The sequence below is a fragment of the Echiichthys vipera genome (assembly GCF_963691815.1).
Source record: "Echiichthys vipera genome assembly, chromosome: 22".
Lineage (NCBI taxonomy): Eukaryota > Metazoa > Chordata > Actinopteri > Perciformes > Trachinidae > Echiichthys > Echiichthys vipera.
In genome coordinates, this window is record NC_139847.1 from 3,719,357 (window position 1) to 3,732,878 (window position 13,522).

The 13,522-nt window shown below is 50.1% G+C and overlaps 1 protein-coding gene across 1 annotated transcript in view; it reads right to left on the reverse strand.

Moving 5' to 3' along the window:
* The window catches only part of irs4b (insulin receptor substrate 4b), a 20,624-nt gene extending 10,371 nt beyond the window's left edge, over positions 1–10,253 (reverse strand). Inside the window, exon 1 of the mRNA XM_083937029.1 lies at positions 5,664–10,253. Within this exon, the coding sequence (XP_083793155.1) occupies positions 5,664–9,888 (4,225 nt within the window). The 5' untranslated portion in view covers positions 9,889–10,253. The remainder of the gene's footprint in view (positions 1–5,663) is intronic.
* Positions 10,254–13,522: the final 3,269 nt, after the last annotated feature.

Consider the following 13,522-nt stretch of genomic DNA (forward strand, 5'->3'; position numbering starts at 1 on the left):
TAATCGACAGGTCTGAAAAACCCAGTTTCTCCACTAAGGGCGCACTCCCACTGTGCGTCCGCACTGTGCCCCGTGCTTTAGGGTCCTTGTCCCCCCCTCCAGGCCCGTTTGTACTCACACTACCTGGGCGTCGGAGAATGCTTCTTGCTGCCTATACGTCATCACGCCGTAACACGTCACACGCATTGATGACGTCATGGCGATGCGTGGCTTTGTTTCCAGATCTTTCCGTAGACCTCAGAGTTTTTGTGCGTCTTGTCGACTGTTTTTGAATCTTTTCATCGACCAAATCTGCAGTAAACACTCCACCTCCGCATCACACCAACGTGAACCTTTCACCGCCATTGTTTTAAATGTCCGCGCATGGTCCCTCCTTCTTTTTTCTACGTCCCAACAGGCACACAGGAAATGACCTCAGAACCGCCGTAGGCCTCGTGCTCGTACACGTGCAAACACTCGTGCTCGTACATGTGAAAACACGCTTTTCAAAAGCCCACTTCTCCCAAACGGGCCGTGGACGGCAAGCGTACCGCTCCTAGGCGCGGAGCGGTTGCACTCACACTGGTCAAACGAACTAGGCTTTACCCGTAAAACCTGTTTTGGCCCGGTGTGGAAGGACAGTGTGAGTGCGCCCTAAGAAACCAGTCCAAATGCTCTGAGTCCAGCCTCTTTACTCTAGAACAGGGGTGTCAAAGTGATCCAGTAAAGAGTCGCTGTGGCTGCAGGTTTTCATTCCAACCGAGCAAGAACACACCTGACTCGACTTACCCAATCACCTGAACTGTCTTCACACAGTTGATTTGTTGGACCAGGTGTGTTTTTGATTGGTTGGAATGAAAACCTGCAGCCACACAGCCCTTTACTGGATCAGTTTGACACCCATGCCCTAGACGGACACAAGCTGAACCTCTGGAGGGTTTCTGCAGAGCCGCAAACTCTTTCCTGTGACGGTGGCTTTGTGCATGCGTGATGGGTAATAACTCTAACATCTGCGAGCACATATATGTGGCTATTTGAGATAGAGAGACCTCTGCATGCAACACACTGGGCAAAAAAAAGGGGGGCTGGGGGTGGGGGGGGTCCTGTTACGAGCAGGCCTCGGACCGGCCCATAAATCCACGTCGGTCTGGAAATAGACCTGTAAATATAGAAGGGGCTGGCTTCGGAGGTGGGAACTGGCGAGGGAAAGGGCAGCACTCGTACCGTCTTCTCTCACATCTCAGAGAGAAAGCCGTGCCTCACACTCCCACTCGCCCTTTACCACCTCGCATCCACTCGGGCCGGGCTGGGGGGGGGGCAGGTTCCCAGCGCTGTCACTTACACCTTAAAACTTCCTCTCCTGACCCCAATTTAACCTTTTGACGCGTTCTATCCGCCCGACCGTTCCCATCATGCTCCTGTGTGCTGGGTCACAGAGAAGGATGTTTTCCATTCGTCCGCACTCACTCAAGATTTTACACGGCCCTGCAAAACTTTAGATATACGGTACGGATTTTTACTGTCAACTTTTCTATTTTAAGCACGTCTCTTGACTTTTGCAGTACAGCCTTTGAAATTGCGTTTATTTACACTTATCAAAAATAGATATTCATGACGTGGAAATGGCCGTGACGTTTAAAACGTATTATTATTGATTCGTTTTTGGTCCATTAAATGACAGACGATAGAGAAAAAGGCTGAAAGCACAAAGTGACGTCTTGAAATTGCGAGTTTGGCCGGAGAATCGGAGCAGCGGGGGGGGCGGTGCTGCAGTCGCTCTACCGCACCGTTGTGACGAAAAGAGAGCTGAGGAAGGCAACGCTCTGGATCTACCGGTCAGTCCTGGTTCCTACCCTCACCTGTGGTCATGAAAGCTGGGTCAGGACCCAAAGAACCAGGTCGCGGGTACAAGCGTCTGAAATGTGTTTCCTCAGGAGGGGGTCTGGAGTCTCCCTTAGAGAGAGGGGGAGAAGTTCAGCATCCGTGAGGAACTCGGAGTAGAGCCGCTGCTCCTTTGCGTTGAAAGGAGCCAGTTGAGGTGGTTCAGGATCATCTGGTAAGGATGAACCCTGGGCGCCTCCCTAGGGAGGTGTTCCAGGCACGTCCAGCTGGGAGGAGGCCTCGGGGAAGACCCAGGACCAGGTGGAGAGATTAGATCTCCACACTGGCCTGGGAACGCCTCAGGATCCCCCAGTTAGAGCTGGTTAATGTGGCCCGGGAAAGGGAAGTTTGGGGTCCCCTGCTAAAGCTGCTGCCCCCGCGACCCGACCCCGGATAAGAGGCTGAAGATGAGATTTTGGGACATTTCATCGACCAAACTGAGATCAATCTACGGATTAAACCACAGTGAAACTCATGGTTAGCTGCAGCCGTCCCTGACATAAAGGTCATTAGTTATTAGTCTGTTTGTCTTTTAACTGCAGCCGGATTCTTGTTTTATCTAATATTTATAAAACCTTCCAGCACATTTCCTTGACAGCTGGACAGAACGCTCGTCTCCCCTCTGAGTCAAAGATCCAGGTGTGCTATCGGTTCAACACCGCAGCTGAGAGGAAGTGCATTCCTGAGTGATGATGATGCGTTTCCTCCCAGCCCCGTTGTGTGCCTTGACACGCCGCCGCCGCAATTACGACGCCACATCAAAGGCTGCCTGCCATGACTCAGCGTGTATAAACACACACACATGCAGACTGTGTGTGTGTGTGTGCGGCACGGATTAACATTTCTGAACGTTACCTCGAACACACACACACTTAATGAACCTGCCGGCAGCGACTGAAAACAAAAGTACACACCGGCAGACTGACAAACACACACACGCACACACTTTCATCCCTGTTCAGCGGCACGATAAACAAATGAGTCAGTCGGCGTTTGCAGAGAATCCTGACTCATGCACACGCGGAGCGAGACGGAGAAATTCGGGGAGGAAGCGAGGGAGAGGCAGGGAGGAGGAGAGGAGAGGACGAGGAGATGATCAAAGAGGAAGGGAAAGACGGAAAACAGAGTCAAAACATCCTCTTGATCCGTGCACGCCGTCTACCACACCGACTGCAGACCTAACCTCAACACACACACACACACGCACACGCACACACACACGCGTCTGGACTTTACAGCTGCAGGACACTCACATGTCTCTGCATGCTCGGTCCAAATTCATGAAAACAACCTATTTATACAGGATACTGACCCATCACAGACGTGTTTTCTTTTACGTGACGATATGAAACGATTTTTTAATAATCCATCTGATAATTCTGCAATTCTGACACTGAGACTTTTGTTCTTGTTTAGCTTGTTTTTATGTTCAACTCCGACTGTTTTTAACTGTATTTATCTCTTTGTCGTAAAAATAAACCTCGCTTGCCTGTAGAAGGAGTTAGGGCGCACTCCCACTGTGCGTCCGTCCCGTGCCCCGTGCTTTAGGGTCCTTGTCCCCCCCTCCAGGCCCGTTTGTACTCACTCTACCTGGGCCTCGGAGAATGCTTCTTGCTGCCTATACGTCATCACGCCGTAACATGTCACACGCATTGATGACGTCATGGCGATGCGTGGCTTTGTTTCCAGATCTTTCCGTAGACCTCGGAGTTTTTGTGCGTCTTGTCGACTGTTTTTGAATCTTTTCATCGACCAAATCTGCAGTAAACACTCCACCTCCGCATCACACCAACGTGAACCTTTCACCACCATTGTTTTAAATGTCCGCGCATGGTCCCTCCTTCTTTTTTCTATGTCCCAACAGGCGCACAGGAAATGACCTCAGAACCGTCGTAGGCCTCGTGCTCGTACACGTGCGCACGCTCGTGCTCGTACATGTGCAAACGCGCTCTACAAAAGCCGACCTCTCTCAGGCGGGCCGTGGACGGCCAGCTGGCCGCAGTTATGCGTGCAGTGGTTGCACTCACACTGGTCAAATACACTAGGCTTTAGCCAAAAAACCTGTTTTAACCCGGTGCGGAATGACAGTGTGAGTGCGCCCTTAAAAAGGACGCAGACAAAGCAAGAAGGTATTCAACGTCCTCTTCTATCTTTAGTACTAGAATCCTGTCAGTGTGGTAAAAGTCCATTATTATACCCCAGTGACCCCAAAATACACTTTATTTATGTTCAATTTCAACTATTTAAAAGAGATTTTTGGTATTTTATAGAGTTATTTGAACTGAAGCGTGAGCCCAACCTTGAAAACACACAGCGTCCCTTCACGTTCTCCAAAGTCAAATTAAAGCACTATATCAAGCATTTTAAAGCTTTTCCAGCACCTTAAATTACACGTGTTTGTGCCGTACATATTGCACTTAACCGTCACATTAAATAAGATGTTAACGTGCTATAAACAGACGGAAGTGTGTTTCCTGACAGCGTTATACAGAAGGACGACAACTTAAAAAGGAAAACACAACGAAATGTCATGTTTGTGAGTGGACAGCGTCCTATAAACGTTCAGGACTCTGTGCCAACCCTGTTTTTGAAACATTACGCGAGTTTCTGAAGTTCAAAACAAGGTATTTCTTTTAAATATGACATTTAAAGTTCAAGAAAATCCACCGTTAAAGATGTTTTAACCCCGATAAATGCCTAATGTTGCCAAAGTCAGTGAGTAATCGTGTTAGACAAGTGGGATTTAGACTTTTACAGACGTAAATATGTAATATTGTGTGTGTTTTGGACTATTTTTGTCATGTTATGGACTAAATGATTAACTGAGAATATGATCTGTGGATTGATAATGATTAAAAACTAATAATTAGTTGCAGCCCTACACACTGTGTTCCTCAAATTTACCAGTGTAGTTGACTGAACAGGTCAAAGAGCGAACACTACGCAGCGTCACTTCCTCACGCTGCTGCGAGGTGTTTCGTGTGTTTTGCCATCACGCTAACTGCTCCTGCTGGCACCGCGCTCCTCCCCCGTGCTGTACAAGTAAATACATTGTTTTTTTTCAAAAGATGTAGAAAAGTGTCTCAAGTGACAGCCCTCACACGGCAGACAAAAGGCTGCGAGCACACAAACACCCACACGCTGAGTACACTCTGCACACACACACACGCTGACACAAAGAAAACAGCGGCACGTGCACAGACAGGCACACAGAGACGCCACAAAGACAGAAAGTCAGTGTTTTTTTTGGGAGAGCGGGGGGTGGGCGGGGATTGGGTCCACACTTGACCTCGCGTAAACCTCGGTTCATTCAGCGAGCTGTTTGTCTACTGAGCTGCTTGCACACACACAACACACACACACACACACACACACACACACACACAAGCGCGCAGACCTCAAGATGAGCCGCGTATTGGTGCCGCTTCCTGCACTGCTACGGGTGAGACTTCATCTCCCCGGACGGATGCCTTCAAAGACCGCGTCTGGCTGCTCAAAGCGCCTGAACGCAGCCTTGTCAGGATCACAGAGACTCGATCCAAAATAGATTCTCTGGAGGAGCTGCGGATTGATACAATGGGACTAATAATAGCACGCGGCACTTTGGGGTTATTTTGGATTTAAGCGCGAGAAAGGAAATATCAATAGCACTCTCTTTTACTCACGCATGAAAGCTCATTCTGCCGAGTAAACCAACGATTTCTCCTGCCAAACATGATTATGAAAGTGGAAAAAGAGCCTTTAAACAATGGCTGTTTCCCAACCTGACACACACACACACACACACTCTTGTGTTTACTCACCCTTGGTTGTCGTGGTGACTCCATCAGATTTGGTGAAGTCTATACTGGCGTAGGCTCCGTTCTCCGGCAGAGGCACCATCCCCGCTGCTGCCACCGCCGCCGCCGCCACTGTCGCTGCCACCGGGCTCCCGTTGCTGCTGCTGCTGCCGCCGTCTCCGGACGCCATGGCTCCCGCGTTGCTCCCGTCGTCCCTCAGCTCCAAGGCAATGTAGTTCAGGCCGTTCTGGTAGCCCACAGACATGTTCCTGCACATTCTGCCGGCTCCAGCGCCCGAGGAGGAGGAGGATGAGGAGGACGCTAAGGTCCCGGGGGCTGCACCCATTTCCACGGCTCTTACTGGAGCGTGGTGAGCCGAAGACTCCCCTAGACCCTCCATGGACATCCACATACTGTCAAAAGACGCCGAGCTGGCCCATCTGGAAGCCTGACCCTCCGTCAGGTAAGAGCCATTGGGGGCTGCGGGGTTGGCCGGTGTGGGATGGGTTGCTGAGGATGAGGCGGCGAGCCCTCCTCCAGAGGGAGTCGAATTAGAGGAGGACGTGGAGGAGAATGTCTCCGAGCTGTGTCTCCTCCTGCCTTGGGGGTCGGCCCGAACCACCTTGGGCTCCAGCTGTTGCGACGGCGCCCTTCCTGGGCTCGACGGGGGAGAAATGGACGAGGAGGAGGCGGGGGGAGCGTGGCCGTAATGTCCCTCGATCACGCAGAGATGCTGCAGCATGGCCGTGGGGCTCGTTTGCGGCCTCTCGCCTCTGCTGAGGTTAAACGTCATGTCCGTGTAGTCGTCCCCCATCGACCTCCAGTGACCTACTGCGGGGACTCCGGGGGAGGCCAGCGCCCCAGGATTGCTAGTCAGGGGTCGGATATAGCTGGGTGGGTTCCAGGGGGCGACCAGGCTGGGTCTGGGTGACTGGTTTTTACCCAGACTTTCAGCGCTGTCCTGCTGGTCGGCCACCACCTCCACACTCATATAATCCTGGTGAGGCGAGCGACGGTGGTCACTGGAGCCCAGGGAAGGCGCTTCATCTTGGGCAGAGAGAGGATAAGCGGGGGGCTGTTGTTGGTGGGGGTAGTGATCCCCAAACTCAATGTTGATGTACTCGCCGGGACTGGGGGGCCTTTCAGATGAGCTGACAGGGGCGGGCACCGAGGTGGAGGTGCCTGCAGACGACGTGGAGGGCTCAGTAACCCGCAGCGGGCCGTGGAAACTCCTCCGGCCTAAAGGGAGGCGGTTGGGCCTCGCCACCCGTCGGTCGGCCATTGCTGCTGCAGTAGTATGGTGAGCTCCATAAGGCGGTGGTGGGTGAGAAGGGGTGGAAGTGCTACTACCTCCCCCGGCCCTCTTCTCCGGTGTTGACATGGAAGCTGTGGCAACTGATGAAAAGACTGGCTTGGCAGGAGAACTCATGGGAACATACTCCCCGTACTCCTTCTCATCCCTCTCTCTGGTGGGGGCCTTGTAGGAGCGAGGGAGAGAGAAGTAAGGGCTGTAAGACTTTGGGGTGCTCTCAGGCGTGCCGGGCGTGTAATACCCACCGCTCCCTTCGTTTGAGAGCTTGTGCACCCCACTGCTGCAGAACGACATGTCCATATATTCCCCGTTCTCAGGTCTCTCTGCTATGCTGTCACCCGCACTGGCACCGGCCATGCTGGAGCTGCTGTGAGGGCTGGGGGAGGCCTGCCCCGGAGAAGGGGAGCCGCGGCCGCTGCCCCCTGGGAGCATCATCATGTAGCCGTGGGAGTCTGTGGAGGATTGGGGCTGAAGCTGGGGGTGGTGGTGGGCTGACCGGGGGGCTAAAGCTGGACTGTGCAACTGAGGGGAATGGGAGATGGGATGGGAGTAAGAGCCGGGGTGCATAGGCATGTAGTCGGTGGGCGTGTCCTGCGGTGACGCGGCCACGCCACACAGCATGGGCATGTAGCCGCTGTCTTCCTTGGCAGAGGAGGAGGAGGAAAGGGGAGGGCGCTCGCCGCCGGCCTCCGTCCGGGACAGCGTGGAGGGGCGGCTCTGCTGGCTGTGCTCGGAGCAGGAGCTGTAGTCAGAGCGCAGGGAGGAAGAGGACGATGACGGGCCGCCGCGTAGCAGCCCACTGCCGAACGGTAACACAATATCTGACCCCTCCTCCAAGGAGAAGTTGGTCTGGGTCATTTTCTGGTAAACCGCTACTCCAGAACCACCAGTTGCACCACCAGTGGGTCTGGAGAAAGAGTGCGTCCTCCTCCGCAATGACGAAGAGGAAAAGCGATCATCCTCCGTCGTCGATGAGCTCTCGTCCCGTGGCGTGTCACCGCCGCTGTTATTTCCAGAGCCCCCGCTTGTGCCGAACACCTCCCGGTTCCAGCCCATGGCCATGTAATCATTGAGACAGTTCTCTTCTCTGATTGGTGGGGTGTTGCCCAGAGAGTCTGGCGTGTTACTCCGCACCCGGAAGTACCGGAAGTCACCAGGGCTGGAGCCATACTCGTCCGAAGAGTTGAAGCCGCCATCGGACGGGGAGCCGCATATCGAGGCGCTCGATGGGCGGGTGAGCGTGTCGGAGACGGAGCCGTGGCCGCTGCTGGAGGAGACGCTCACCGGGCTGGTGGTCGAGGGGAAGTGGGAGACCGGCAGCGAGGCGGAGCGGGCGTGGTAGGTGGACGACGACCCCGGGATGGCTCTGACGTAGCGCCCGGCGCCTGTGCTCGTGCCAGCATTTCCCGTGGCGACACCACTCCCACTGCCGCCGCCACCTTCCTGACGACAGTGATGGGCGCGGGCTGAGTTGAGGTGAACCAGACTTCCTGTGGCAGAGCGGAAGGGCCGGTTCATAGTCCCCTCGCCCTCGCTGGATGTCCGGAAGCGATAACCACTAGCGCCGGAGCTCTTACTTGACGGCGGCGTGCCCACCACCGACTCAGTCCTCGACCGCCGCTGCAGCCCCGTCTGACTCGGCGGCAGGTTGCCCAGGTGACGCCGCGTTGTGATGAACGGCATCGGGTTGGAGCCCGACGACTGGCTCTTACTCCTGGGCCGAAACTCCGCGTACGCCTTCAGGGCTTTCATCGTCTCCAGGATGGTCTCGTGCATGTTTTGGGCCACGACGGAATCGTCCACCTGCATCCATATCTCCCCGGGCCCGATGGAGGAGGAGCGACCCACCTCGATGAAAAAGAAGCTCTCCGAATGCCCGCAGCGTCTGATGTTCATCAGCTGGAGGTTCACACAGGGGGTCTCAGAGTTCAACTTTACGAGGTGAATGGTTTTAGTTGAGAGGCAGAGGCGGTAAACACCTGTGAGGTTTTTGGTTTGACCCAGTCCTTTAGGCTTCACATTCACCTGCCACACCTCTTTGAACACAGTACCGGGGGTGACAGTGCCGTACCCATCATCCAGATCATCGGAATCCACGTGCCCCTTTTTGCCCTCGCTCATCAACTCACTGACGGCCACGTACCAGTCCTCTTGCTCCTGCTCGTTCTCCGCCACGATGGCAAAGTACTCGTCCTTGGTGTAAAGGGCAATGAGGTGTTTGTTTTTGGAGTCCGCCCTCTTGTTGACCGTGAAGCACTGGTAGAGGTAAATAACCCTTTTCGGGGGAGAGAGGGCGACCGCGCCACCGCTGGCGGCGGCCGCGGCAGCAGCGGCGGCGGCGGAGCGCAGGCTGCTCCTGAATTTCTTCTCGCTGTCGTAGTACTCCAGGCGGCTCGGCCCCAGGTGGCTGGCAGCCCTGAGCACGAAAAACCGCTTGTGTCCGTGTTTTTGCTTTCTCAAGTAGCCACATTTGCGAATATCATCCACAACGTCCGAGGTAGTCGCGACGTTCACAGCAGCGTATACATGGCTGCTGCCGCTGCTGCAAGCGGCAGAGGTGGAAGCGGCAGCGGCAGAGGCAGCGGCGGGGTCCTCGGCGGTGTGTACCTGGCTGAGAGACGACGAGGAGGCGGCTTTCCTGCCGGGGGACTCTGCGATGTTTTCCCCGGAAAGATGCTGCGGAGCGAGCTGGTAGTGGTGGTGCTGATCCTTTGGCGGGTGGTGGTGGTGGTTGGAGGGCGGTAAATGTTGATGGAAGCGACCGCCGCCGATGCTAATTAACGGGGAAGGGGGTTCCCCGACGCCGCCGTCCCCGTTCGCGGTGGTGGCGGATTTCGTCCCCACCACGTCCCTCTGCTGCTGCTGCTGCTGCTGCTGCGGCTCCACCACCATCAACATCGCCGCCTTACCTTCCTGGTAGTTCGTGAAATTTGCCATGAAGAGAAGAACGACCAACAAAATGAAAGGTCACTTTAGTAGCGAGCTAATCCGAGTGGACCTATTAGTATAGACCCCATTCTTGTTGTGTGTGTGTGTGTGTTTTTAGGGAGACGAGCTCCGGCGGTTACAGGCCAGCTAACGGTTGACTCCTCGCTCAGATTTGAAGAATCCACACGGACCCGGCTTCCGTCCAACAAAAACAAAGTCCCGTCGTCCCTTTTTTTTATTGAAGGTAAATCCAATTCCTCGTCCTCACGAAATGAATCCCACCGTGTGCAACATGACCGCGCTCGCCGAAGCCGCGTTTCTATAATCGGGAGGATCCGGCGGTTAGCTCGCCCGTTAGCAACCCGTTCCCTTCGCCTGCTCCTGTACACATCTCTACGGGGCCGGAGCACAAACAACACATCACCCCTCTGCGTCACACTCCGAACGGGGAGGGGCGAAGAGGCGAACGCGGGCTCCCATTGGTTCATCGTGTTGACTGACGTTCCGTGACAGCGCCCTCAGCCAATCGCGATGGTGTATTAGTGCTTTGCGTCAATAGCGGCGGCCAATCGGATCGCACGGAGTTTTAGTGATGTTAAAAAGAAGGCGGGGACTTTGTGAGAGGGCGGGTCTGATCTGGGGTCTGCTGTGACGTCAATCAGAGGCTGGTTACAGAGGAGAGAGCTGATCCCAGACCTGCAGACGCGACTCAGACACCATCACAGGCTTCCCCCCGTCGCTGTGAGCAGAGACTGAGACTTTAGACTTTGTTTTTATTATTTTATACCTTTTTAAACATCTAGCTATTCTATACGAGCCTGATAAATCAAACAAATCAGGGTCAAAATAAATAAATAAATAATAATATTTAAATAAATTATAAAATTGTATATATATAATTGTTTTGGTCAAGTTTTAGGTTTTGTTTTATTATTTTAGACCTTATTAAACATCTAGCTATTCTATACGAGTCTGATGAATACAACAAATCAGGGTCAAAATAAATAAATAAATAATAATTATATTTAAATAAATTATAAAATTGTATATATATCATTTTTTGGTCAAGTTTTAGATTTTATTTTTATTATTTTAGACCTTATTAAACATCTAGCTATTCTATACGAGTCTGATAAATACAACAAAACGGGGTATAAAAAAAAAAAAAAATATATATATATATATATATAAAAATTATAAAAGTTTCTATATATAATTGTTTTTGTCATGTTTTAGGTTTTGTTTTTATTATTTTAGACCTTATTAAACATCTAGCTTTTCTATATGAGGCTGATGAATGAAACAAAGCAGGGTTAAAAAATAATAAATAATAATAATATAATAATAATTATATATATATAATTGTTTTGGTCAAGTGTTAGGTTTTGTTTTTATTATTTTAGACCTTTTTAAACATCTAGCTTTTCTGTACGAGCCTGATGAATACAACAAATCAGGGTTAAAATAAATAAATAATACATTTAAATAATAATAATATAAAGAAATTGATATGTATTATATGTATAATTTTTTGGGTAAGTTTTAGGCTTGTTTTTATTATTTTAGACCTTATTAAACATCTTGCTATTCTATATGAGCCTGATAAATACAACAAAGCAGGGTTAAAATAATTAAAATAAAATAAGATTTTATATATATATATATATATTATACACAATATTCAGTGTATAAGAAGTCATTCTAACAGCAATGCCTCCCAGAATTATATATATAATTACTATTCATATTAATAATATATATATATATATATATATATATATATATATATATATATATATATATAGGGGGTCAAGTTTTAGATTTACTTTTTATTATTTTGGACCTTATTGAACATTTAACTATTAATGAGCCACATACAAATAAAAAAATCAGGGTTAAAAATAAATAAATATCCTATATACATTTAATTTCATATAATACTAATATTAATATCATAATTTAATCAGCCCCCCCCCACCCCCCCCCCACCCCGATAGGGACAAGCGGTTGAAGATGGATGGATAATACTAATAATTAGAATAATTACTTTATTCAGGATACAAATGAAGGTCCATAGTCCAGTTAAAATTACAGCAATATATACAAACATATAGCAATAAATATATAGTAGAAAAAAAAACAAAAATGGCCAGGGACCTGTATTCACCTATATAGAAAGAGTATTCCTGCGTATAAGAAGTCATGCTAATACCAATGCCTAATAGAATAAACTGCTATCTATGTGTTTTTAATTTATTATGCTCAGAAATGACAACAAACCCAATAATAACAAACAACAGAGTAATTCAAATACAAAACAAGTTCTAATAATGATAACTTTAAAACTCTAATGCAGTTTTATTATTGAACACACTTCATACAAATATAACTACACTGTGATTCACATTTTATTGAAAAAACAAATAAAAGACAGTTTTCTGTTAATAGTTGAAGCAAACTGCACTTTACTAAACATAGTAACATTTTAAATGCACAGGTTTTGTCTGAAAATGAGGTTTTTATGCCGTGTTTTTCTAAAAAAAGGATCTTAAAAACGATTCAGCGGTGAAATGTGTGTGAACCTGCAGGAAGTGTGTCAGTGTGATGGACTGATGATTATTGACTGAGCACTCTTCTCCTCTTAACACACAACTGGACTTACTCACATTTGGAGAAGACGTTTGCCACAGCTTGTCTTTCACTGGCTCAGCATACTGTCCATTTATTTGGAGGAATGTTTTCAGTTGTGAACCGCTAACACTGTCCTGGCGCCGATGACCAGAACAGTCTCTGTGGAAAACGTGGAAGAGGACAGATTTTTAAAGCAGGTTTACAAAGTGAAGGGGGACACCTGACCTTTTCTGACCTCCGACAGACACTGAAAAAAATAAAATGTTCTGCCAAAGTCTGTTAATGCTTTAAAAGCTCATCGTCTCACAGAATTCCCATGTCTCCACTTAGCAGTTGAGCGTCAAAGAAGGGTATTTGCTTGTTGGCTTGCTTCCTAAATGTTAAAAAAAGGTGAGTATCTGTGTGAGACTCATTTCCCTAACGACGTGCACCTTCTGCTGCAAAGTGATGCATAAATGCAGAGAAGACGGCGCCTCACGGGACACTTCATCCTGCAGTATTTGAACTCTTTTACACCTTTATCACCCCCTCGTCTCTATTTCCCACCTGTAAATAAAAGCTCATTTTGTGACCTTAGCTCTTTACTGACGACACTCACTCCCCCCCCCCCGCCCCCCCCCCACCCCCCCCCCCCCCCAGGCGTTGGACGTCTTTCTCGCCTGCGGGGCCTGAGGTTTACTAAAACACACTGCTGCTCCAGTCATGTGAGAACCCGCTGGTTGAGCTTGGCCACTGGCCAGCCACAGTGTTAGCGAGGGTCAAGCCGGTTGGTGTGACCTCACACGGCCTGCATCCTCTCTACGCCCCAGGGCCAAAACCAAACCCACCCCTTTTGGCACAGGCGGTGAATTCAGATACAATCCAGGTTTGTTTACACCGTGCCACCTGCGGCATTCACCAGCCACCATGCTCGGATAACGTTTTTTTTTTAAACCCAGGATGCTTATTAAGACAGCGTGTGTGTGTGTGTGTGCGTGTGCGTGCAGCCGCCGTGCCTCAGGCCCCAGCTGTG